The following is a 27,541-nucleotide window of genomic DNA, read 5'->3' as shown; positions in this document are numbered from 1 at the left end:
ATTTTTATGGACACAAATGCTTCTACATGACCTCGATGTGCACCAATTTACAATATTCAATTTGATAGTTTGTATCTAAGATTTAATCGAAGGTTGAAAAAGTCATATTCATCTAATTGCAATCAATGTTCGATCGTTCCTCATTGAGAAGAATCATTGCTCTACCAAATCTGTACATAAGTAAAAAATTACAAAGCTTCATGTAACGTATAGAATCTTTTACAAAATGACCGTCGTATAACATAATTGTATATATACGAAACGTAAAACAAAATACTATAACATTGTACAGTAGAATAAAATATTATCAAATAAAAAAGTTTCATTCGTGTTTTCTCGTGAATTTTGTAAAGACATTGTCATATAAAGTTACATTGCTATACATTTTAACCAAATTTCTGTTCTTCAATTCTATGCATTATACGCAGATAGTATTTTCAAAATATCTATCACAAATATAGTAGATCCTCTCATAATAAAACAATTATTTGTTTTATCTTAAACTTTATTCAAATAGAAATAAACAAAATGAATAGTTTGTTTCTGGGTGTCGACACCACCTCGGTGGTCGGTGTCTCGTAAGGGCGAAACTTGTTCAATACCATCCTGTATAGACGTCGTGTTTGAAAATTTCAAGAAACTCCTTTCAATTATGGATCTTGATCCGTTTAATGGCGATCTGTAAAGTCATACACAATTCGCGATAGGACGAATCCTATAAATCGACCTTATTTTACGTGTCTCGATGTGGTAGTAGCAGCGGAAGCGGATATGATCATCCGAATATACCGATAGTTCGAGAAGATTTTCAACTCACTATTATTTACATGTCAGCCTATAAGATCTATTATGGACTTCCTCTCCCCTCTTCATCGCACACAATAAGCTTCACTCCGGTTGATTAGCAGGAGGTTGAGATTTAGAATTAAAGCTAGGTATTACCAAAACCTCTGCCCAGTCACTCTGATAGGAATGGTCAAACAGCTCCGACAGTCCACTGACCAATGGTGGATTGGGTAAGCTGTTCTCGCCATTGCAGCAGCATGGACTGTCGGGCCTGGCATGACTTTTGAGACTTGGATTGCAAGCTTGGAGAAGACATTAGCGGACAGGGCCTTAGCTCGCCACTCACTTCTCTTTTTCCTGCTCGGCGTCGCCCTAGACGATTCTGTGCATCTTGCGATCCCCTGATTAGTCTTTTCAGGGAATATTTCTTTCCGAAAGGCAGTCATTCTACTATTCATCAGTGGTGCTCAAAGTTGTATGGTGAGGCATGCACCAGCGATGTAGGCCAACTTCTCCTCCTTCTTAGTCGACCAACAGGGCTTTATAGCTTTTCGGTTTGGAATCTGAATGGAATGGAATGCAATCTAAACCTGTCCAAGTTGACAGCCTGAAAATAAAATCCTTGCAATGTAAGGGTCTAGAGTGGTGATATGGGATCTTTCGACAGTTCTCGATGATTCGTTTAAAGGTGAGGGGATGATAAATAGCACGTTTATTCTAAACAATTGGGTCTTTGCGCGTGAGAGACTTAGGGAGTGGTGGGGTCCAACCATCCGGCATGAGTAGTAATGTTAGTATAGGATAACAAATTCGAGTTACAGAACGTTCCTCCTTGACATGAAACGCAAACTACAAAATACATGCCGCTTATCAGTTTTTCTATGCGATAGAGCAAAGCCTTCTTGGAGGTGAAAGTCACCCCGCCTCCCTCAGATAGGTCTAGAGGTCCTCTCCCTGGACACGCCCAGTAGCTCTTATCCCTGACCACGCCAAGGGCCAGCATTTTGAAACGAAAAAGCATTGATACAAAATTCGTAGAATTTTAAACTATATTTTTCAAGGATGTCGATTGTAACTGGTATTGATTGTAAATTTAATTCTGGAACAGTGTACAGTGCATCCCCATGTAATTTATAACTGTTTTACGTTTCTATGTTTAGTATATAACGCACAAAGATATTGCTCTTTGATCAAACTTACTATTACTAGAATGTTTAACGTTGAAAAAAGTAACTAATATTAATATTTTTGTTTTTTTACTAAATGATGATTATGCAATAACAAATACGTATATTACACTATTTAGTATCAAGTGAACTGATGCATGTATTAGTTCAACTGTAGTTTTCTAAGAAATAATAACTATATTGCGTTATTTCCAAAGAATTAATGCGAATAATTATGCTGACAGTAATTTTAAAAAATATTCCTATTCTGTGAATATAAAATTATATATATTCCCTCTCCTTACTGGCTTGCTCTCGAAGGAAATACGAATAATAAATGAAGAACACGTCGAATGACTGTATAAAATACCAATACTTTATTTTTCAATCGACTGTGCGTCGCACCACGCACGGGATATGTACAAAGTCGTCGTACTGTTTCTCCCTCCGGTACAACTCGCGCGTCTACTGATTAAAAAATTATTTTACGTGCTAGGTTTAAAAAGTAACGCATAAGTGTGGTTGCTTCATTTTTTTCTTCTCTTTTCTGTTCACTTTTTTCCCCCGCCTTGTTTGCTCCTTTACGGCGAGTGATTAAAAATTATACATGCTGTTCCGAGCGGTATATATGCGGTGCCTGAGGTATATCAGTGGTATTTCTATTGCGTTGCTTTGAAAATCGGTAAAACAACTGATACGACAAATATACAAAGTAACATACAGATCGATGCGAGTACCTTTGTTCGTCGTGTCTGGCAGTCGAATCCGCGTCGCGAAGGAGACGGGCTTCAACCCTTTCGGCGTATGCGCAAAACTGTCTTCATGCCTATTGCGCATCCGTATTGCGTTTACATGGAGCACACACATACACGCGCCATCAGCTACAGCCTCGTCAAACTTTATTAGCCGTTCGAGAGAATTTCTCCAATTATGAGTTACGTTAAACGCTATCGTCCCGTGCTATGTCAGCTTCTCTCTCTGTTCGAGAGACAGAGAGAGCGTGTGCGTCCAGGCTGCGTAGAGACAAAGGTGGGGAGGTTTGCTCGGTGGCATTGAGTGGCCAATTAAGTTTGCCTCGACTCTAATACATACAGTAACGCGCGACACAGTGAGGGTTGTGAGCCGTGTATGGCGAATTAGGCATATTCGGGGTCACGCACAGGCACCGAAAGTGTTCAAGGACCCTGTGCTCGCACCGAACAAGGAAAAACAATTGAAAAGCCGGGCCCCCACGTGATCCTCGGCAACTGAAAATTCGCTGTGACGATTATTACAAATCTTGTTCGGCTGGTAAAAGGAAGAAATGGGTGACGCAAGCTCATTCATGTTCTTACAATGCTAAAACAGGGGGCGGAAATACGGGGTTGTTTAATTGGAACGAGACGCGATTTAGGAACAGATTCGTGAGGGGCACGGATCTCCAATAGATTTTTTGCTCTTATCGAGAGCGTTTTTCTTTTTCTTTTACTTTTTTAATAGGCTTCTCGAGTTTATCGCATTAACATAATTTTCTCGAAGATGCTTCAAAAACACTTTTCTTCGTTCTCGGTGGTCTGCTTTTTTGCGATACGTCTACTGTGTACCTCGGTAATATTACAAAATTATTACCGATAAGGTTATATACTTTCCACTCTAGAAGGTACATAACCTCGTGCCTCTATAATAGTATACAATTATTTTTACAAATTAAAAAGTGATGTAAAAGAATGAGGGGTCTTGAGTAAATAACGTAAATGAAATGATAACACGACTTAAGACGAAGTATAGGAACAGGATATTTCTAACAATTAATTTCGATAAATACGAAATTATACACTTTGTAAATTAATGAAAACAAATGAGGACTCTTAAAAAAAAATTAATAAAATTTGAAAATAAAGAGATACAAACGCAGTACTGCCATCAATCGATATGCAAATCGATCGTTATTCGAAAAAAAATGGCGTAGAAAAAAAAAAAGAATCAGCAACTAGGACAAGTGTATGGCGAAATCATGGCAAAATTAACATAAAAAAATCGGAAGCCGATGTAAAGAAATACAGAGTTTCAAAAATTATACGAATCGATAAAAGATTGGTATAAAAGATGAGTACAAAAGAACATGGTATCTTGGTAATTGATACAAAATAAACACAAGCTCCAGACATTAAAGTAAATAAATACAAAATAGATACGAACAATTAAAAGGTCTCGCGATTCAGTTGCCAAGTTTCCCATTTAACTATCAACTTAAATTCTACAAATTTCTCTTATATATCTAAGGAACAGATGTCGCCAGTAGACGTCTTAAAATAAGCAGACCTCGAACCTCATCAAACATTCGTGAAACGTTATCAAACATCGTGAAATGTTATCGAACGTTATTAAATGTAACCAAATATTATCGAACTTTGCAAAAGTTAAATAAAACTTTATCGAACATTCTTTCTTTCTCGAGCTCGTGAAAAATCGGAGACTCTGCATCAAAGAACCGTTTGTCCCGGCTTGATCGATGCTTTCCCGATGCGTCCCTCCCCCGTCTCTCGACAATTCTCCCATGTTTTCCAAGGTACATAATATACATGTAAAATAGGTTGCGTGCATAGAACGCGTTTACAGTACACACGCACTAGTAGTACAAGTAAGAAAAACGTCAACCGTGCATACCAGCCGGGATGATACAGTTTATATTACTCGATCTCTACGTTGTACTAAGATTTGGTTACTGAAGAGTATGTTACTAACTAGTTCGCTTTGTGGCACTGGGCTATTTCCCATTTGTTAGTCGGAATGCGGATACGAGCGCGGACGAAACGCGCGTTCCTCATCGACGGTCTTTCTGGTCCAACGCGAAAGTAGAAAAGGAACGCGCGTTTCTCAAAAAGTCCGTCCCCTCTTTCTCGTTACTCTATCGACGCGTTTTAAGTACTAACAAGTTAATATTTTTTCTGTTTTTATTTTTTTGGATGATCGTTCCTCGATCTTTTTCGGACGTTTGATGTCAGTCAACCCTCGGCTACCACCTCTCGAACATTTGACGCGTGGTCTCGTAACTGGTTTATTCTCGTCGTTGTTTTTTCTATTCTTTTTTTTTTTTTCTTTTTTTGGTTGAATCAGTGTACCCTATAACTATTTAGCAATACAAACTATACATGTACAGTGCCTATCGAAAGATTATAATGGTGTACACGCTGATCAGGAGTCTCGAGATCTGACAGTAATGGCGGCAGTTACGTGTCGGTTGGAACGATGGTAGTCGAGGTCTGACTCCTTCGGTGCTGCTCATCTTTTGAAAATCTGATGCACTGAAGTAGAGTTTGGAGGATTTTTGTAAATTGATCCGTGCGTAGTTTCGTCATTTGGAGTATTTAATTTTTCATAATAGGCCCTCTTTGTTTGCACGATAACGAGGACCTTGAACAAAGAGTACTACTTAAAATACTTAGTTCCTTTGGGATTTGAACTTGGATACTTTCGTGCCATAGACAAACCCGTTGCTCGTCGAGCTACCGGGACGTTCTCGGTGACTGAATCTTGTGCATTTTGGAGAAGTTAGGAACTAAAGTTACATCTTTCCTCGCGACGACGATTACCACCTAGTTACAGAATTGGTGAGAATCGCAATGTTTAGAGACCCAGTGAATCCTGGAAGCTTAAGAAGAGGTCCAAATACAGACGCACCAATGATTGCAGCACCGAAAGTGTGGAATCATCGGGTCGCTCGAAATTACCCGGTTCCGTCCACAGATAAGCTCCCCATCTTGTTTCTCTCGCGCTTCTCAATTCTGTCGCTCTATCTTACACGGACTACGCGTTAACTCTTAATCGTACGCCTCGTATAGCTTACCTACATATGTACAGCCGCGGTATAGAGGGCAAGAAGAACGACGTAGGGGGTTGGTTTCGAAACCTGATATACTCAACAACCAAGTTCGTTGTTTCACTGAGTTTTCTGGGACATATTGGTCGCTATGTTTGAGACAGATATCAACTGAACGATTAAGACTACCTCCACTATGAATTGCATCACGACTCTTTTATGCTGGCTCTGTTCGAGAGACACAATAACGAGTAAATGAGACCTATGGTAGAGAGAATCGCACAGTGATCTTAAGCCTCCAGTTAATTCTATTCTAACTGTAGTTTGTTCTGGGCAATCGCTTAACTTCTGTAGTACATGTTTCTAACCTTTTGACCTTCCAACGATAACATCAAATTTAATACAAATATTCGAACTAACGACGTTCATCGTGTAACCTATTTTTAAGTGAAAAGTAGGACTTTATACGCGTGATTCTCGTTTTTGAAACCAACATTCCACAGAAGTTCCTCTTCCCCGTTTTTCACACAACTATTCACACGCGCGCGCATGCACGCATACACACACCGCGTTTATAGACGAGCTGACGCGACCGATCTTAGGAACCGATTGGAATAAGCGACGGGTCGCGCCACAGTCCCGGGAAAACTCATTTGGATAAACAAATAACGTAGCGTAAATACAAAAAAGGGAACTACCGTCTATCGTCTAACATTTCTCTCTCTCTCTCTCTCTCTCTCTCTCTCTCTCTCTCTCTCTCTCTCTCTCGCGATTTACACACAATCTTATCTACGGTTTTTCTTCTCTACACACTCTCTCTCTCTCTCTCTCTCTTCCTCGTATGCACTCATCACACATACCTTGTGTATATATGTATATATATTCATATATAATCATTTTCATCATATGTATACCTATATACAAAACACTAAGTGACTCGACATGACTATGTGCATTTCTCCCCTTTTTCGCTTCTTCCTCGCCCTCCTCCTCCTTTTTATAGTCTCGCGGAGGAGGATAATCCGCGCTTCCGTTCTCGCCCTTCGAAAACTCGATACAGTTGGCGTGGTAGTTTCGTTAGTCGTTCGGCTAAAAATTAAGTGTATAATTCTATTACGAAATAGATGCGTAAAGCGTATTGCATTGCCTTCCCCCAACAGCACGCCTCCTCTCGATTCCTTTCGGTTTCTGTTCTCTTATTTCTTCTTCTTCTTCTTATACGACCGATATTCACGCGGTGCTCGATATTTTTTGCGACATTGGGTACATTTCGGAGACGCATTCGAGTCTAAGAATATTCATTATTTATAATTACTGGAGTCTTCTTTATCGATGTCCTTTCTTTAACTATATTTTCTCATAATTCATCCAAAATGGAAACACCATTCAACACCAAGTCTAGACCGTTTATTGTTTATCTTCACGCTCATCTTGGATCATCGTCGATTGATCTATTAACCCTTTAATTATTCATTTCGTTTGGAACTGAAAATCGCTTAAAAGTGAGTCGATCAAGAGCCTATATTAATGTGAAAGTTTCAGACTACTTTAACATCCCACGTTGCGACGATGCAACGTGTCATGATTACGTAGTCTTTGGAGAGAACCGAAAATTTAACTGCGAATTCGGGTTTCTCGGTCTTCTCTGATTCGCTGTAATTTTTACAAATTATTTTGCTTGTTTGACATAATATTTGCTGGAGTTAAATTTCATCTCTTTCGTTCACTTTTCATCCGTGCTTACTTTTTTGCAGGACGTTCGCATTCCTTAAATTTACGATCTCCCAAAAAGATTGTGAAAAATTCCAAAACGGGGTTAAATCGCAATCAACGGCTCCAGTGAAAAAAAAAATCAAGGCTCGGCGTCTCCGATGATCCTGTCGCGACGTGGAAAAAGAAGTCTCTGGAAACTCTAGATCATGATTCGAGACGGACGTAGACTCCGACGAGAAAAAAAAAACTAAGCCCGACGCCGCGTCGGGGACACGATTTTCCAAGTAAAACGCGTACAACTAAATAACAACGAGATCCAGTTGGCGGACCCACCTTTCACGATGCCGTCTTTCGATGACATGAGAAAGATTCTGGACTGGCGGAATCATGATCCATCCAGGACGCTCCGGTTTTTCTAGTAAAACTAATCTATATCGGGCAGCTCAAAAGCACCGCTCGCGATTTTCGTATTCTCGCGAGGGTAGCCCGAGCTTCTGAACGCTGAACCCTCCAGTAAAAACAAAACAAACGTGATATGCCTGGGCCGTGGTTTAGGGGACCAGTGGACCCATGAACCATCCCTTACAATGAATCTTTCGCGCCTACGGAACTAAAATAATCAACACAAGAGCGCTTCGCGTTTCCTTCTTGATGACGTTCGCAGAAACAGAAGGAAACTGGGCGTTAAATTGGTCGAGTGTGTTTTCCCTTCTTCAGGAATCTTCGCGCGTTTCTTCTTGCTCGAGCTTCTCTTCTTCGTTCCTCTTGGTTCTCTTCCTGGCCGTGGGTCCTTCAGCGTCGTCATCGCTGCTGGCTAACGTTTCTTCCCCGGCCTCTAGGCTCAGCAGAGAGTCACCCTGGCCAGAGTTTCCCTCAGCGGCGTCTCTCAAAAATGGACGTCCCTCACGTCGGTCGGCGTGCCCGCCTTCTCGTGCTCCAGGATCTTCTCCTGGCTGGTGATCATCTCGTCCCCCAGCGGCCTTTGTGGGACGCTCGACACGGATGTTCCGGTTACCTGGTGCCCGTTCCCGCCGGTACCATCCGCACCCACATGCGCCTGCGACACCATCTCTTCTATCTGCTCCAGGCAGCCTTGCAGGTAGTCCTGAAATTAAGAGATATTATGTCACAAAAGTTGTGATTTCATTGATATCGGAGGAAACTTAATATTAGTATTATTGTAAGTTTGTTCGTTGCCTTCAGTGACAAGAGGAACAGGTCGATTTTTGGAAAACTGTAAATTAGATCTTGAGGAATAAAATGGAGTTAATCAATCATGATTTTTTTCAACTTATTGTATTTATAGTATTACTATGAAATTTGAATATTATTTATTTTTCTGTCACAAATGATAATTGTTTTCTTTTTCCTTTTAATAAAGACACAATACTTGAGGATTTAATTCATTTATAACAAATCTGCTTTCTTGTTGGACCATAAGTACTTTTACTTCTTACAAAGAGACCGTTTATGAAGAGTGCACTAGAAACAACAATTGCTAATATGATACTTTGTGTTAAAAAATATGTATTAGAAATTAAAAACAAGGTGCTTTTAAAGTATTATTCTTTAAATTCATTCTTTGTTGTTAGCGTAAACAATATTTCAAATATTTAGAATATTGTTAATTCCTTTGTATTGTATTTGATGATTAGAATCCTTCTTCTGTAAATGAAGAGACATATTAGATGAAGTACTTGTTACGTAATTGTTAAGGAAAAAACAATTTGCTCAGAATAAAAGAATTGGTAAATCTAATTATACCAATATGGATAGGAACTTTTTATAAAACTAAGTATACTGCAAAATTAGTTAGTATACAAAATAAAGAATTGTCAATAAATAATAAATTCTACTGCTGCAAGCTATCAGTTGTGATTTATTAAAAAACCAGTAAATAAAGACAAAGATTCACTGCTATTAGACTTTTCTAGAATTAATAATTCTACAATTTTTACTATGAATAATAAAAGAAAGAGATACACAACAGTGTACTACAATTTTATATCCTTCAAGTATTTTCAATCTAATTTTTTAAAATTGAGAAAGATTCTGGAGGTTAATATATGTATATTTCACCTTAAGTAATAAGATTATTAGTGTATTTCTTCTGTATAAAAATTTCCATTACTTTCCAATTTATTTCAAGTCTGGCACGACAATAAATACTCCCACAGAGTCCTATATTTAATAAAAAAGGATTTTAAATCGTCCAAACATTTTTCACCTAACCTCGTACAACGAAAAAATTCCTAGATTAACAGGATTAATCCACAACGAACGGTCTTAAGGGAAATTTTCAAGAGACTTATTGTTAGACAGAGAGATCGTTCGCGAATTCAGCCAAGACATGCAAAAAGTCTTGACGAGGAGAGTGCAGCAGGTGTCGGGCACATGTTTACGCGAAAAAAGGGCCGAGCGAGCACGACGAGAGCGGAAAAGAGGGCAAAGAGCAACGCGCGATTCGAACACACGCAGACTATACATTCATAATGCACCAAGCGCAAATAAACTGCACGCGTGAATGGCTCGGCATGGGGTCCACGCCCTATAAGCGCAACATTTTCACCAGCCACATGTGTTTAGGAGCAGGAAGACCATCCTCGAGTCTCTATCTGGCCACCTGCCCTCCTCATTCATGATCTCGAATCGTTGATGCTTCGAAATATGCGAATCATTCTTACGAATCAACTTTCGTGAAAAATGATTCTTGAAAAGTTACATAGCCTTATGAAATACACGATTTTTAATTTTAGTTTAATGCAATAAATAAGTTAAATTTAATTGTATCTGGCATAGAAGAAAATAGTAAGACAAAGATCTGGGAATTGGATAATATTATTGATAATAACCTTTAATCTAATATTATCGATATAAACGAAGCTAGCTCATCTGATTATTTAGTTCCTTTTCTTATAAATATTTTGTACTGTTATTTCCTATATTTTATATATTACTTTATATTTTTATGTACTTCTCTTTATAAACAAAGCTCGTATAGAATTGTAAAACTGCTATTTATGTATATGAATCGTATCTTGTTTTCATCCTATTATCTTCGTACATATTCAGGAAATAACCTCTTGCCAATACGGTTCTCCTAACAGTCACGTGGTTTTGTTTACATCCACTTCATCAACTCGAACGTACTACAGTGATTTGATTTTTCGTTTTTTCACTTGTAGTTTGCAAGAAAGAAATTTGAAACGAAATATGACATCGAACTTATTTGTTTTATAATAAGAAAATGTAAAAAAAAAATGGCAACTGGTACGTATGGTATTCGTTAAATTAACAGTAAGAAATATACGATTCTAGAATAAAGCACCACAACAGAGTCTCGTTTCTTTAGTTTGTCCAACACTCATTGGGTTTCGTTCGCTTTATCAAAAATATTAAACTTGTGGCGCGACACTCGCTTCTGATGCATATATAAACCGGGTGCAAATGGATTTGCAACTAGACCTAGTTGTTGACACTGCTACCTGAGGTTTTCTCGAGTGTCGTGTAATAACATCAACGGGAGGACAAACCTGTTCGATAGCCGTGATGCGGGTAAGCTCGTCGAGGAGGCCTGCCAGTCCGTAACCGCTTTTCCCAGTCCAATCGAGACCGTGAAGGGCCGCTGCGACGCTTGCTGCTGCGATCATGCTCGGCGTATACATCGAAAATTTGTACTCTGCAAAAAGAAATTCGATACTGCATTAGTACGTTTGCATCAACGGATTCTTAATTCAGTGACTAATTAATTAATTGCTAGATGGGCTTTAAATTTTTTATTTTTACAGATCTTATTCTTTCAATTCATTCTACGTAGTTGTTCATAAACAAATTGAAAGTTTAGAAATCATTTTTTTCCATACGAAACTGCCGATACAATATATATAATTTCTTAACAAAGCATATGTTTTATTTGAGATTTTCAAACAATGCACCATCACACAATAAGCATTTTCTAACCATTTTATTTATTTCTCATTTGAAGCATTTGTTTTTTCGAATACATTTCAAATGTGTTTATGCAAAGAATGATAAATCCAACGGTTTCTTCTTTCATCTCCTTCTATTTTCAATGACATATGAGTGACAACAACAACCGTATTAATTGTCGTAAAATATATATGTTACAATGTTACAATAACAATCGTAAATATGAATTATACGCACACACAAATATCGTAAGTAACTGTAATATAATAGTTATCACTCTGACGTCCAAATTCGATTTTCTGTCGTGACAGTATGTTAACTTGAAAATGATAAAATTACCAGAAATTCCCTTGCCTGGTTTCACCGAAAAATTTGCACGTTCAAGTCGTGATCTGTCCTCGTAAAGTATACCTAAACGAACGATGGAAAACTTTACCCGGAAGAGGTTGGCCTCGAGGCACCAAGACTGAAAAATCCGCTAATAGAAGTGCGCAGGTAGATGTTGGAGCCCGAAACAAGATTTACGACACTGAAAACTGCGGACTCCGAGTTGAAGGGGGGACAAAAGTCCAAAGGTTACCGACAGCAAACACACACCATTCGCGCCGTATCTCTTGCCCTTTCCCTCCAGACCCTTTATTACGCCGGTTCGAGCGTGAAAGCTTTTGTCACCTAGTCAGAAATAGCGTGTAAGGGCCAAATCTCCACAAAACTGGGGAGGCAAACAATTAAGGTGACCTTCCAAAACTGTTTTAGCGATTAAACTGGATCGGTCATTACTCGATCGAGGACTTTCTAATGTCTTTGTTAACGAAATATTCCTTTTTGCGAACCGGTAAATATATCTGGATTTTCGTTTGTATAAACAATATTACAGTATTACTAGCATCATTAAAAAAAAAAAGAAATTGGTATTCTAACCCTCAATCACGTAGGTACTTGTGAGGTTAAATTTTAACAACTGTACTTTGTTATCTTTTCTATCCCTCGTCTTATTCTGCTTTATATTATGTATTTGTACGTTTACAATTTGTATCTCACAAACGATAAATAAATAAATAAAGATATAATATGAGAAATGAGAATTATATTGTAAAATATTTACTCCTCGTCGATAATTTTCCTAAAACTATGTACTCACTCCATCTATGAACTGGTTCTTTAATTTCATCCTCAAACAACCTGAAAGAAGTTTCTCTAATCTATTGTCGTAGAGCTTCTCTTTCACTGATTCTAACGACCGAAAGTATCCTTATACAAGTTTTTTAAATTCGGATGTTATAAAGAGTTAAATTGAGAATTACTGTCCCTCTATCGTACTGTTAGTGGCTTTCGTTTCAGTAAGACGAAGCGAAACAAATCGTACAACAATAGGCTACAGAAACGCATTCTTTGAGAATGAAATTAAGAAACGAGTTCATAGATGGAGTGTGCGTGTAAATGTAGAATGACAGAGCACAGAAAAATAGCATTACCGACGACGAATACAATGTTTTTTTTTCTTTTTTTTTAATAAAATTTCATTATTTATAGAACAACTCACGTGAGTTAACGAATCATTCGAAATCGCAGAAATCTTGCTAACCAAAGTTTGCTTTATCAATCCATCAGTGAGACTGGATGGTGGCCATGCTGAACACGTGGTGTTTTCTCTGATGCATCACGAGAAATAAAGCAATAATAACGACGCGAGTTTCGTATGCAGCCTACTTCACCATTATGCTGTGCACGGTGCCCAATGACTGACAAGGAAGCGCCATGAACTATCCGACTTCGATTTGAATAAAACTTTGCAGGCTTAAGGAATAGCTAAAAATAGTATATACGTATTTCTCTTTTTTTTAACCGCGATAATTTAAATCTAAGGGATGAAATCACCCTCGAAACTTCGACACCCACAAAATTAATTTCAAAATGGTTGGAGATAACAAAACATTTGTTTTGCGAAAATTGTATTACCATTGACGTATGAAAATACAATGTCACGTTAAACAAAAATATTGAACGATGTTTAAAAAAAAATCAAGTCGGTTACATTTATTTGAAAAGATGCAACGATTGTTCATATAGCAAGAAAAATTGTATTTTTTATTCCAATAAATAATGGTGTAATTACATATACATATAATTGTCTCTACAAATAATACAAAAATTCCATTTCTTTTATGTACTTGCATCAATGTCGATTGTTTGTAATACATTCGTTGAAACAGGTGCAGTTTACAATTTTTACGAGTAACTACGACAAATAAAATCTACAAACAGATCCGTTTTACCTGTGTGTTTCCACACTTGTGAAAAGTTTAAATGTAATAAAGGTATAAAACGCTCACGATATGTAAAAATACACAAAATGTTGAAAATAAAGTATATATAGCAATATTCAAAATTTGAAACGTATCTGTTACCTGATTCTATTTGCTACAGTTAACGTGTAGAAATTGTGAACTTTTTTTAGTTTTAACGATTTTAAAATGTGACTGGAACAACGTTGCGAAACTGATCGTTACGGTGCGCGTAAGGTTACGCCGCCATCTTTGCAAATTTTGTTCCGTTAACTCTAAAAGCTGCAAGTATCCATTTTGTGCAGTTATAGCCATTTAAGCGGTAATAATCGTCTACGTGGAATTTTTGCATTGTTATAAAATAAATCCACAAGAAAATTACAATACTTATGCAGAATCGTACATTATATAAAGAAATATTAATACATAATACAAGCATGTGATCGTAGAACTTATTTACAGAATGCAGCTTTTGTGATTATAAAATAAAATTACTTCAAGAACGAGAAAAAAGATAAAAGGACTTGTACTTCAACGGAATATTTTTCGTTTGACGGATCTTTTTCAGACTCCCTCCACTCATATTTCATTTTTCTTGAGCTCTTTGATATTTTCTTGTTTTATTTTCCCATTCTTCATTTCCTTATCTTGACGACAACCTCTTTTCATCTTTTCTTAGGTCTCCTTTGAGTGTGTTTTGTCCATTCTCTCTTGACGGCTCTTTTTCAAGCTTCTTCCCCTTCTCATATTCCACTTTTCTCTGGACTCTTTTTAGATTCTCTTCTTTTGCTCACCTTTTCTTCTTGCTCCTTCTTATGGTTCTCCGTTTTCTTCTGTCATTTATAGTAAGTAATGAATTAAATGATTGTATACAAAAATATACACGCGAATTATAGGATTGTAATAATGTAGAGAAATATATCTAGGATCAATTAAACGTCACCAATTGTTATAAATATAATGTTAAATTCAATGTCAAACTGGTCTTGACGTAATCTCTTCGTGGATGAAATATTTTATTTGAAATAATACAAAATTCAAACTCTACGATATCTATCAATGTCGTGACGATGAAGTTACACTACATCATCGACGAATCTGATTATGAGTATTTATTCGTAATTTTAGAAGTTATTTGCATATTACAATATCTAAAATAAATTAATAACTAACGTACATGTCTGTGCAATATTCCTACATAGGTTAAAAATGAAATTCTACTTTTGGAACTAAATTAGATGCACGAATGAAGTGTGATCGTTCGATCACTATAACTACAATTTAGATATAAAAAAAATATATAAAGTTTAAATAAGATTTAAGAAATTTGTATACAAAAGGCAACGAAACACTAAACAAGAGAATGGAATAAGAAAAAAAAGTTATAGCTAAGACAAATGAAAAATTTAGATTAGAAAGTGAGGTTAGGAAAAAGGGCGGGAAAGAGATGATTGTACAAGCAAACAGAAGCAAATAACAAGATGTGCAGTATGAGCAAAATGAGCGAGGTACAAGTAGTAGTAGAAAGGTTAATAGCAAAAGAAGGTAAGTATACAGAAGGAAGATGAGATGTTAACTTCTTGCCTTATAATATCGAGCCAGACTCGCGGTTTATAATTAAGGTTACCAACAGTTTTCTCTTAAAAATACATGTACTCTTTTTGAGGGAGTAAAACAACGACCTATTCTTACATTTCACTCGTTGAAACCAAATATCCTCTATTTAAAATGACAGAATAAAAAGATCCAATTTTGTAACCCGACTTGATATATTATTTTATGTTTGCTATTTATATGAAAAAATTTAATGCTAGATCTCTTTCTGTACTTGCAATGAATAATTGTTACCCACTTTAATTTGTAATTTAATTTGATTTTTACAACGATGCTAATTCAAGATACTAGTCATTCGATTAAAAATTGTTCATTTATCTCAATAAAATTTGTATTCTATCGAATACCTATTATATTTAATACCTATTCTCCCCCTCCCGGATCATCATATTTTGAAGAGTATCTTTTGTATTCTTTTCTCGCGATACCAGGGATAATAATTCCTATTTATGCACTCTAATAATGACAAACAAAGATTGCACTCGCTCTAAAACGAATTTCTGTATATAATTCCCTGATATTTGATGTTTTCCAAAGTCTTCATTATTTACTTTCTTAAACTGTATCGTCTCAAAAGTGTTGTCCTTAGACGAATTACACGCTCCATATAATATAAATAAAAACCGTAACTTCGAATGTTATATTGCATTTCACATCAACGACTAATTATTTATACCAGCACCTTAATATCAGTGCACCGCGACCCTCCCCTTTCAAATTCTATATTCTCCATCCACGATCGCTGTTCCACGATAATAACAATACGAGTGCAGATTTCCCACAACGATAATTAAAGAACAAATTGAATCTCGTTCGAGGAAAAATCCAGTAACGATCGTATCAAGGACACTCGAATTCGAGACGGAACGAAGAAAAGAAAAGAAGTGATTTTTTTAATTACACGTACACGTAACTGTCTCGAAAAACAATACAAAACTACCATTTCTTTTATCCACTCGCGTCAACATTGGTTGGACGCGAGGATGATCATGCGCGGTGTAAACCCCGTATAATTTCCACCTCGATATAAATTTCAACACCGGAGAGAAGAAGTGTGCCGACGTAAGGGTGAGAAAGCGGGGAGGGGGGAAAGAAAAGAAAAGAAAAAGGGAGGAAAAAAAAAAAGGTAAAGAGGTTCAGCGACCTTCCGCGATTCAAGGAAGCGGTCGGAATTCGTGGCGCCGTTTGCTTCTCTTTTCGCCGCTGAAAAAGAGGGTCAAACGACTCGAACTGGGCCCCGACTACCTAGTTTGGCTCGTGAGAAACAATCACCGTCGTTCCCGGGCCCGCTTCTAGTCTCCTCTCTTTCTCCAGCCGGAACCGGAGTGCCGGCCAGACGACGAAGGACGATGGTCCTTGCTTTTTGCCATTGACGGTTGTAATAACAACCGACTCTCAGCGGCCAGAAGGGATTTAAACGTGTCTCGATCTCGTCGTGTCCCTTCTTCTTCTTCTTCTTCTTCTTCTTCTTTTTCTTCTCTCTCTCTTCTTTGGTCCCCTTGTTTCTTTCGAGTCGTGACTTTCCAAGGAGAGACGCGAGCCAACGATTTTCATCGCTCCGGACTCGGTCTCTGTTTTTGGAAGACAACGATCGGGCTCGGTGATTTTCATCATTGTTTCTAGCCCTCTGTTCTTCATCGTCGGTTCTTTCTTCGCGTGCGCACTCTTTTCTTCTGGGTTTGTGTGTATGTGTGTGTAGAAAAGAAGGAATTTTGATTTTCGTAGAGGTTAAGTCTGCTAATATGGTGGCCGCTAAACAGCCTCCCATTACCGTTAGGTGATTCTTTGTTACTTAGATTTAAGTTTGTAAAAGGAGTTAATTTTCTGGCCCGTTAATAAACCATTTTATGGCTGTGAACGTACAATCGTTTTCTTCGGGCAACTATTAATTTTGTCGGTGAAATTGACCCGGTGTAACTTTATTCATCTCGTGAGAAAAATTTGAACAATTATTGGAATGTTGGAATTTGTTCAAGACGAAATAAAGAAACTGTGGGAAGAAATTTCTCGATGGATTCTACTGTTGTAAAGAAGAATATGTTTATAGTAGATGTGGTGGCAAACATTTCAACCAATGTTGTGAAATGTGGGGATTTATTAAATACGAGTTAAAACGATTAGAGGGGAAGTTCTTCGAGCAATTTTACTATGTAAAATTTGAATTTATTTATTTATTTTTTTTTTTTTTTTGTTGGAAGATAAATCTACGAAAATGGTGAATTCTTTGGTTTAAAACCTAATCGATACAGAGGTAATTGGATCTAAAACAATATTATGCCTGGACGAAAGGCTAATTTATTTTCATAATCGTTGCGAATATAATAAGTATAATGTAATACGTCGGGAACAATAATTTTTTGCCAAATTTTGCATAACTTTACTAGAAAAAAAAACAGAATTTTCCACCATAAGTTAATGCAAATATTCAATTTTACCATACCTTGATTGTAACGAAAATATTATGTTGTTCAATGTTTGTTCGAGTTTTGTCGTTGAATAAAACTTAGTGAACGGTACTACATTGAACAGTATTATTCGATAAATTTTATCAAACGAAAAAACTTATTGAACAACCTATTATATGTTATATGTAAAAGAGGTAAATCATCCGTGAGTTTAAGAGTGAAAATATTATGGTATGTCGTTTCAGATCCGCTAAAGGATTCTTCAGTAAGGATCCATGATCTAGAACAAGGGTGGCGAACTTCTCCACGAACCACAAAGCCCCCACTATCGACCAAGCCAGTCCCCACTACTATATACATAGCTGAAGAGCTTGATGGACGACGTGGGGGCAAGACAGGAATCACTGTGGTTCCACCAGCGATGTTGACGTAAACGATGTGATCATTTGATATACAATGATATTACGTACTTACTTACAATTAATTCACGTTGGTAGGATACGAGTAAACAACTATTCGTTCAATTAGTGCGAAAATTGTGGAAAGATCAATCTCTTAACAAGTGACGATATATTCAGAAAAATATCGATCGTTGCTATTCGTGGCAAAAGAAGGATTACTTCGTTATTTTAATAGATTTTCGAATTTTATGTCATTCATAAGAGAAACTGCTTTTGCATTTAGACGTTGATCCAAACATCGAATCTATCTCAGATCGAAATCTAGAAATTCTGAATATTTTTCACGTTACAATAATTTAAGAAGTATTCATTTCGATTATGCAAGAACATATTTGCTCGTAAATGAAATATAAATTCATTTCAATTTTTGAAATATAAATTTTTCTTTTTGCCACGAAGGTTAAAGGAACAGGGAACAATGAAAAACAAGAATACACTATTAGAATAATGAAAATTTAAAATAATTAAAAGAACAATATAACAGCATAATAATATGTATTAAAATGTTATCCCCATGGTGATATTGTATTAAATTAAAAATGTTAACTACTCAACGCTAAGACTACGAACAAATTACGATATATTAATGTATGCCTCATATGCAATTGAGGAAAATCAGTAGATGAAGAAAAGAGGAATGTGTAAGATTGATCGTATGTATAGAATAGGAAAATCGTAATGTTTTCAGAAAATGTGCTATGAAATCTAAAGTAAATTTCTTCATGAAAGCAATTAATTTCCAGTAGTTTATATTATATTATATATTAACGATAAGAAACTGGTTGTCTATACAAAAAAAAAAAAAAAAAAAAAAAAAAAAAAAAAAAAAAAAAAAAAAAAAACACGATGTTGCTGCGAGCTATCGCGTTACAGAGGGATGAATTAAGTGTAACAGCGATCATTTAGAAAAACATTTGTTAATACCAAAGTTACTACCAAGTATTAAACTCTCTTCATAATATTTCACTCTGAATTTCCTTCATCTTTCGCAAAATGTTTCAAGATTTTTCATAAACCGAAACAAACGGAACACGTTTAGAACTATTTATACCATAAGACAAATTACATTCTTTAGAAAATATTTACACTGTACAACATTACAGTGTAAATATTACTGAATGATAATCTCTTATCACTTATTACTGAATGATAATCTCAATTACAAAATTACAGTCATATTAGTTAAACGAGCCGTTAATTCATCCCCGAACTATGACGTTTTTGTTCCTACGAGTCGACAAATTTACTCCTTTTGTATATGAACCTTTTCAACGAGCAAATAATTCTCATCGATTTACAAATATGCAATATTTACAAAGGGTGCGTAAAGGAACAAAACAGTCATCGTAACGTCGCATTTTCGTTACCTCGTTTTCGGTCTTATTTATAATTGTATCCGCGCATGACCTATTAAGTGAAAAGAAAGAAGCACAGAGAAATCGATTCGATGTTGTTACGCGATGGTTTCCGCCGAGTGTATTATACGGTGCACAGGCATATTCATTAACGCGTGAGTTAACGATGCACGTTCCCGATTGTTTACGACACCATGGCACGGTTCTAACGAGGCTGACAATGAAGGCCCGCGCATAAGAATTGCATTTTAAATCGCGCGCCGCATTTACTACGCGTTGCGTGACGCGATTATAACTTCTAATAAGCGCCTAAACGTCTGCTACAACCGAGAACCGTTGGGGGTGAATTGTTATTTTTTCCCGGATGCCATACGAATCACGATAGGACTATCCATTGGTGAAATTAGTGCGACATTGGTCATGGACAAGGAAACGAATTGTCAACGTGGTAATAATATCAACGAAAAGTTCTTCGTGCTGTTTTCTCAATTCGAGAAAATAAGTATTATCCCTTTATTTAAAGGTGAGAATATTAAACTTTTGATTTCACAGGAATCGATTTTGTCAACGTGGTAATAATATCAACGAAGAACTCTTCGAAGGGGGTGAACACTAAGCCTTTAAATTCACACGTGTTATTTTCTCAATTCGAGAAAATAAGTATTATCCCTTTATTTAAAGGTGAGAATATTAAACTTTTGATTTCACAGGAATCGATTTTGTCAACGTGGTAATAATATCAACGAAAAACTCTTCGAAGGGGGTGAACACTAAACCTTTAAATTCACACGTGCTGATTTCCCAATTCGAGAAAATAAGTATTATCCTTTTATTTAAAGGTGAGAATATTAAACTTTTGATTTCACGCGAATCGATTCAATGCCTTAAGTGTTGACCTAAAAATGTAAGCATTGACAATTTAATTTGAAGAGATCCACGAACATGAAATAATAATCATTAGTTCTCAAACTTTAAACGTAATGCCTCCCCACCTGAGAAGATAATTGCAGAACCGTTGATCTTCGAAGGATAAGTATTAATTTTTTAATTTGAGTAGATAAATTGATATTTATCCATACATTTTTGAGAAAGTGAAATCTGTACTCGAATCGGAATAACACTTATTGCTATCAAAGTTACTACTAATTATTAAACTTCCTCTGTAATACTTCACTCTGAATTTTCTTCGTCTTTCACGAAATGTTTCAAGTTTTTGAAAAAATCAAAAAATATGGAACACGTTTAGAATTATTTAGACTATAAATGAAACTACATTCTTTTGAAAATATTTACACATTCAAGAATTTACGCAATACTCTCTTGCACAACTATTACGCATGAATTTGTTTCTTTTGTTAATTATCCTTATCGCGACGACTGGAATATTATGAAAATTGCGGCCATAAGACGCCATAAAACCTGAAAACCCGTCATAACCATTTCATAAGCGAGGAAAGTAGAACGAATTATAATTTCCCTCTGAACAGTTTATGACGGATATTTATGACCGAGACGACCGAACAATAGATATTTTTCATTAACCTCGTGGCTATTCATTCTTATGTCATTTATTATATATATATATATACGCTTATGTTCACAATTCAATACAAATAATTGTATTATAGTCAATTATTAATAATTTGCATATGACAAGATTGTCTCTTTTTCAAGTTGATTTTTCAAAAAGTAAAAATGTACGAATCAACACCGCTGTTCGATATTAATATATCGTGTGTTTTTCCCCATAATTTATTTCGTTTTGCAATCGTTCTTTAATTCAATTGTTACATCCTAAAGTGTAATATTTCCAAAATTTAGAAATGCCATTATTAAAATTCATGGTTCGTTAAATCAGTTTTCAATGCAATAACAAATGAAGCAACGATGGTTTAAAAATAAAGAATAATTAAATAACATTTCGGTCGAGATAACATAAGTTACTACTAATCTCACAATTCAAATTTATGTTTCTATGGAAAATACCATTATAGATTATATAAATTGCCAAGTGAAGCTTCTATCGGTTTGCACGAATAAAAAGATTCTTATGAAACGCGTTTGCGATCACTGAAAATTTAATTCGTTTCAACCGTTGCAATATTATCAAACCTTACAATGGCAAGATTGACACGTTCAGCACAAGTGCGGAAATTTCGTGGTCATATTTCCTAACCACATCCATTGAACGCTCATAGGCGTTCGTCGCACGCGGTGGACTGATCGCGTGCTTGAAAAAATCCATCGCGGCAAACAGATCAGTAACAATTTTTTCAATTCGACAATTCGATTAAAAAAAAATCGATACTCTCGTCCACAAAATAAATCGGAATATCTTCACCTTCAACACGCTCCAAAATGGAGAGTCACCGATCAGAGTGATTTCGACCATCTTCTCACGAATCAACGTCGTTTCGAAAGAAAGATGAAAAGACTCGATTTCCCGTAAAACGAACTTCACGCGTCTCGAGTACAACAATGTCTCGTGTATCGATCAAATTTATCGATACACTCCCGTCGATGTTCTTTTATTTCATTGTACCCCGATTCTTTTCGAACAAATCCGTTCGGTTATGTAACAGTTTCGATGAAAAAATTCCCTACCGGTGCATCGCGTATTGATAACAACGGTGTCGATTTTCGAACACCAAGCGAGACGTTACCGTACGTCGGTTTGTGTCGTGTCATTTTGCCACGGTTCTCTAAAGTTTTCCACGTCGAGGTGCGCGTGCGCGTGCGCATGCGTATTCGCGAGGTGCGTATGCCGGTTCGTTCCACATACATAAATACATATGCAGTTCTGTAATCCCGATCGTTTCTCACCTCTGGCGCTGAGGGCGATGAAGGTCTGCGCGTGCCTCGTGACCATCGCCAGGTCCCAGGTACGTGGCACCGGCAGTCTACTCAGGATGTGCATCAAGAAGTCACCGGGCGTCACTGCGGATAATTCCCACTTCAGCTTCGAGACGACCAGCTGTTCCCACCTCTGCAACAGTCACGAGAGAGAACGCGTTTAAGGCCTGCTCGTTATCGACGACTTGAACGGTGCGCGTTCTTTTTCTTTTTCACGCATGGGGGATGGGCTCTTGGAAGCTACGATGTGCAAGATGACGTAGATAACGTTCGTATCGTAAGAGGTATACGGTCAATGCACAGGGTCTACGTATAATATCGGAGATCTTTGTACGATCGTGTAACGAAACACGTGGATTATTATTTACGATACAAATTCTAGGTTTTGAACATCCCTCGCGCTTTACGATACCGTGTGCACCGAATGTAACGTACATTACACTGGTATATAGGATATTGTAGTTACTTGTTTATAATGTAGTAGATACTCTTAGCACGAGATGTTCGGTACGATGGTTGTTCTATGGATGCACTGGATATCTTTGTATACGCTTTATGGTATTGGGTCATGAATATGTAATGTTTTATGTCGAACACGTTCAGAATTACAGAGACTGGATATTCAATATATTCCATTTCCATTTGTATTATGTATCCAATGAATTGAATATTTATTATATTATATTATATGTTCAATTTACTGAAAATCGTTTATACTGGACACTTAATATATTCAACGCTACGTTGCATATATAGTACGTATATTGAACACCTCTATGTATAAATAAATTCATTTCGTGTTATTTGAAAAGTGAAAACGTTTTATTTTGAGTTTTAAATTGCTTTTATTTTTCGACATAAACCTCCCTCAATTTTAATGCTCTAATGCTTTTACGTCATCTTTGAAATCTCTGTTTTCAAAATAGCTGTTTACCACAGCTATCGATTCATTGTCTGACGAAAATTGTCGACCAACGAATGATTTTTTCCAGTTTTGAGAATCGATGGAAATTCTTTATATGTACCGAACATTCTTTATATGTGCACCCAATGTGTGCAAAATAGCTTCAAAAAGAATTCGTATTATAAGAAAATTCTTCTCACCTGTAAGACACATTCGATACATTAAGCATCCATTGTTGTATATCCTATATCCTAATATTATTTTATGTATCACATACACTGGACATCGTATTACGGATTTGACACATTGAAAATATTTCACAATACGTGTTCAATGTGTTAAACAACATCCAAACTAATCAGACATCGTTCAACACATTAAACACCGAATACCATGCCACAAATTTAACACCAACGTGCGTTCAATACTCTGTATAATATTCCACCCGAACGATGCACATATTGAATATCAATATAGAAACTCCGCGCATAAACAAAGTATTCTTCGCGTAACTTGTTTAACACGAAAAATATATGTTCGACACACTGTAATATTATACACACACGGTAATGTACATACGCGATCATTCATCGGTAAATGAACCCTACGCGTATATAAAGTACTCTTTGTGTAGCATATTCCGCGTGTTAAATATTTATCGCATTTAGCTATACTAAGTACAGGATATTCTTATTAGGAACCCGGCTCGTATTATACGTATCTTCTGCATTGACTATACGCCATGTTCCACATTCCATGTGCACACTGGATATCGTTATCGTTCATTCTTCTGCATTATTCCCTTCATAAATTAAACATCCTGCATTACCCCGAGAAAGGTCCATTTAACTTCACATGGCTCTCCGCGCAGTACACGCTCATTTCCTCGCGGTGTATCGCGTTATCGTAGTAGCGTACACGCACGCTTTCTGTTTCCTTTCCGTTTCGCGGATGCGCTGCTCGCTCGAGTACGTCGTAGTACCCTCGTTTTCTCTCGACCATGAAATTACGCGCCGGCTATACTACGTGGAGTACTACGTGTCCTTCGGCTTGATTAAAAGTCCATTGAATTCGGTGGGCACGCTATTCAAGGCTGCGAAATTCTCTTACGAAAGAGCATGACGTGGCTTTAGTCGGCTCGCCAAATAAAGCGTGGCCGTCTTTAATGAATTATCATTAACGTCACGCTAGAGACTGGGTACTGGACGTGGACTTTAAGCGGTTGGCGAAGTCAATGGCAATTAGAATCGAACAAAGCTGCAACGCTTTGTTAGATCGACGTGTTTCTATCACCGAACGAGGAGTAGTTTTATTCGAATAAGAAAATTGTGTCTAATAGTCTCGTGTAAGGAAATAAAAAATTTTGATAAAGGTTCGGAATTTTTTTGCGTATGTTGGTCCCGTAACGTCTCTTCGATAAATATTCTTTTGTACATAGTACGGAATTTTCTTTTGTACATAATAATTGTATATAGTATCAGTCTTGAAACGTCTCTTCGATAAATATTCTTTTGTACATAATAATTGTATATAATATTAGTCCTGAAACGTCTCTTCGATAAATATTCTTTTGTACATAATACGGAATTTTCTTTTGTACATAATAATTGTATATGATATTAGTCCTGAAACGTCTCTTCGATAAATATTCTTTTTTACATAATAAGGAATTTTCTTTTGTACATAATAAGGAATTTTCTTTTGTACATAATAAGGAATTTTCTTTTGTACATAATAAGGAATTTTCTTTTGTACATAATAAGGAATTTTCTTTTGTACATAATAAGGAATTTTCTTTTGTACATAATAAGGAATTTTCTTTTGTACATAATAAGGAATTTTCTTTTGTACATAATAAGGAATTTTCTTTTGTACATAATAAGGAATTTTCTTTTGTACATAATAATTGTATATAGTATCAGTCTTGAAACGTCTCTTCGATAAATATTCTTTTGTACATAATAATTGTATATAATATTAGTCCTGAAACGTCTCTTCGATAAATATTATTTGTACATAATACGGAATTTTCTTTTGTACATAATAATTGTATATAATATTATTTCTGAAACGTCTCTTCGATAAATATTCGGAATTTTCTTTTTTCTGTATAATATTTTGTATATAATAATTGTGTAAAATAATTTCTTGTATATAAGTCCTGAAATATCCCTTCGATAAATATTCGGATTTTTCTTTTGTATATATTAGTCTTGAAAGGTATCTTTGATAAGTATTTGGAATTCTCTTTTGCGTATATTAATTTCGAAACGTCAATGGGCATTCTCGAAATGATACAAATTACGGATTCGGGTAGTAATACTCTCTTTCCGTGACGAGTACGCCGAACAATCGATGTACGAAAGCAATTATAGAACTATGATATCGATGGCTTTCTCTTTCGATGCTTTCTCGAAAAACATCGCTCGGAATGTGAATATTCTGAATGCGCGATCGGGAATCGTTGAATCGTGAAATGAAATTTTTAAAAATCCAGCAGTCAATCCTTTGTACTCGTAATCAGTTTTAATGACTTATTGGTCAACTTGAAAGTATTGGAACATATATTCACAATTTTAGAAAAATAATCGTAGAGTATCGAAGGATTTTACAATTTTATGAAATTGTTACTCATTTTTTAGAGAGAGAGAGAGAGAGAGAGAGAGAGAGAGAGAGAGAGAGAGGGGCTTAGGATAATATGAAATATTGTTGCTTAATATCCTTTATATTATACATTCGATGTACTTGCATACTCTTTATGTCACATATTCGGTATATTGAATATATATTTAATTAAATATCAAATACAGTGGACATGCTTTATAATATAAAATATATCTAAGCATTTTTTATATTACATGTTCAAAGTACTTTATAATATATACATGTTCAATGTCCTACATGCCTGTCGTGCTGTACGTATAATATAACGAACATCGTACACGTTACACGTCCAATATACCAGACATCATAGTGGACAATACATATACTGGTCATCGTGTTACGTATCAGAGTGTTACATACTTAATATACTTCTTTCGTGTATATTACCGTACGCAACAATAATTAAATATACCGAATAACATGTTATATATTTACCATTTTGGTTATTAACATAAACGTTATCGATGTTTATGAACACGAGTCATCTTGACGGATATGTCGTGCTGTACGAATGCAAATAGTCAACAAAAGAGAAATCGACCTAGGTGTCCTAAGAAATGATTTCGCAACTGGTAGCGTCCTTCTATCTCCCTTTTCCATTTTTTTTTTTGTTTCTTTATAAATCTTATCTCCCTCCTTCTTCTTGACTCACCTCCTCGATTGACCTTCTATCCTTGAGGGGGTGAAGCTTCGCACTCGAGTGCGAGCGTACACGTTCGTAACGCGACACGCGGTGTGCCAGTGAATGAAATAAAACGACGTCGCGCAGTGGTACAGGCACGATTTTTATGCGACCAGAAATCGATTCTCGAGTGGTCTCGTAATCGATCACTGTGGAAATACAATGAATGATTTATTTCTTAAATAATACCGGAAAGTGATTGCCCGGTGGAGATTAATCGTACGTTGAAGGCTCGATACGATGGAAATTAATTTTCTATACGTAGCAATTTATTAGTTTTATATATAATTTTCCATAGAGAAAGCTTCGTTTGTTTCAAAACAGCGAAGAGTCGATAAAGATAATTACAGAAACAATTGCACGAATTCTGAAATCATAATTGAGGAGAAATTAAAATTTTTTAAAATACTTCGAAAACATTCGTATGCATTGAAACAAATTACACATTAGTGCAGAACATTAATAATTCTTTTATGCACGCGTGTATACACTTTCTTTTTTTATTTCAAATATTTTTATTACAACTTGCTCGGACTGTATTCTTCATGAATATTCATTATAAATCGAGTCTCTACTTTAAACTTGAATTTTTGTTAAAAATCTAATATAATTGCCACACATCTCTTTTGCATATACAAGCTCGATAGATTCTACATTTGAACAAATATTTCCTCCATGTTTCATTCCTTAAAATGAAAGACGATGGAGCATTTTGAAGTAATGCTTGGCTGCTCCGATTATCATCTACTCGATACGCTGTCTTTGCACGTTTCGTTTAATGAGCATAATTATTGTAATCGTTATAAAAGTGCCCGTAATCATTACTCGTGATAAAATAATAAAGTGTAATGTATTATTAAAAATATCCTTATTCAAAATTCTTAGTGTATTTCTAATACGATAGATGTATCATTAATAAGCTAT

General features: G+C 36.1%; 1 protein-coding gene across 2 annotated transcripts in view; it reads right to left on the bottom strand.

Moving 5' to 3' along the window:
- Positions 1–8,218: 8,218 nt before the first annotated feature.
- Cycd (cyclin D) overlaps positions 8,219–27,541 on the bottom strand; it is a 75,857-nt gene continuing 56,534 nt past the window's right edge. The window contains exons 3-5 of one of the 2 annotated variants that reach the window (XM_076324343.1): positions 22,338–22,500; positions 10,998–11,143; positions 8,219–8,569 (exon numbers count right to left, since the gene is read on the bottom strand). In XM_076324343.1, the coding sequence (XP_076180458.1) occupies positions 8,351–8,569; positions 10,998–11,143; positions 22,338–22,500 (528 nt within the window). In that variant the 3' untranslated portion in view covers positions 8,219–8,350. Of the gene's footprint in view, positions 8,570–10,997; positions 11,144–11,830; positions 12,067–22,337; positions 22,501–27,541 lie in introns of those variants that run through there. The other variant, XM_076324348.1, reaches the window with a different exon arrangement.

This window comes from Ptiloglossa arizonensis, chromosome 1 (assembly GCF_051014685.1).
Source record: "Ptiloglossa arizonensis isolate GNS036 chromosome 1, iyPtiAriz1_principal, whole genome shotgun sequence".
Lineage (NCBI taxonomy): Eukaryota > Metazoa > Arthropoda > Insecta > Hymenoptera > Colletidae > Ptiloglossa > Ptiloglossa arizonensis.
This window is presented reverse-complemented; position numbering and strand designations above follow the sequence as displayed.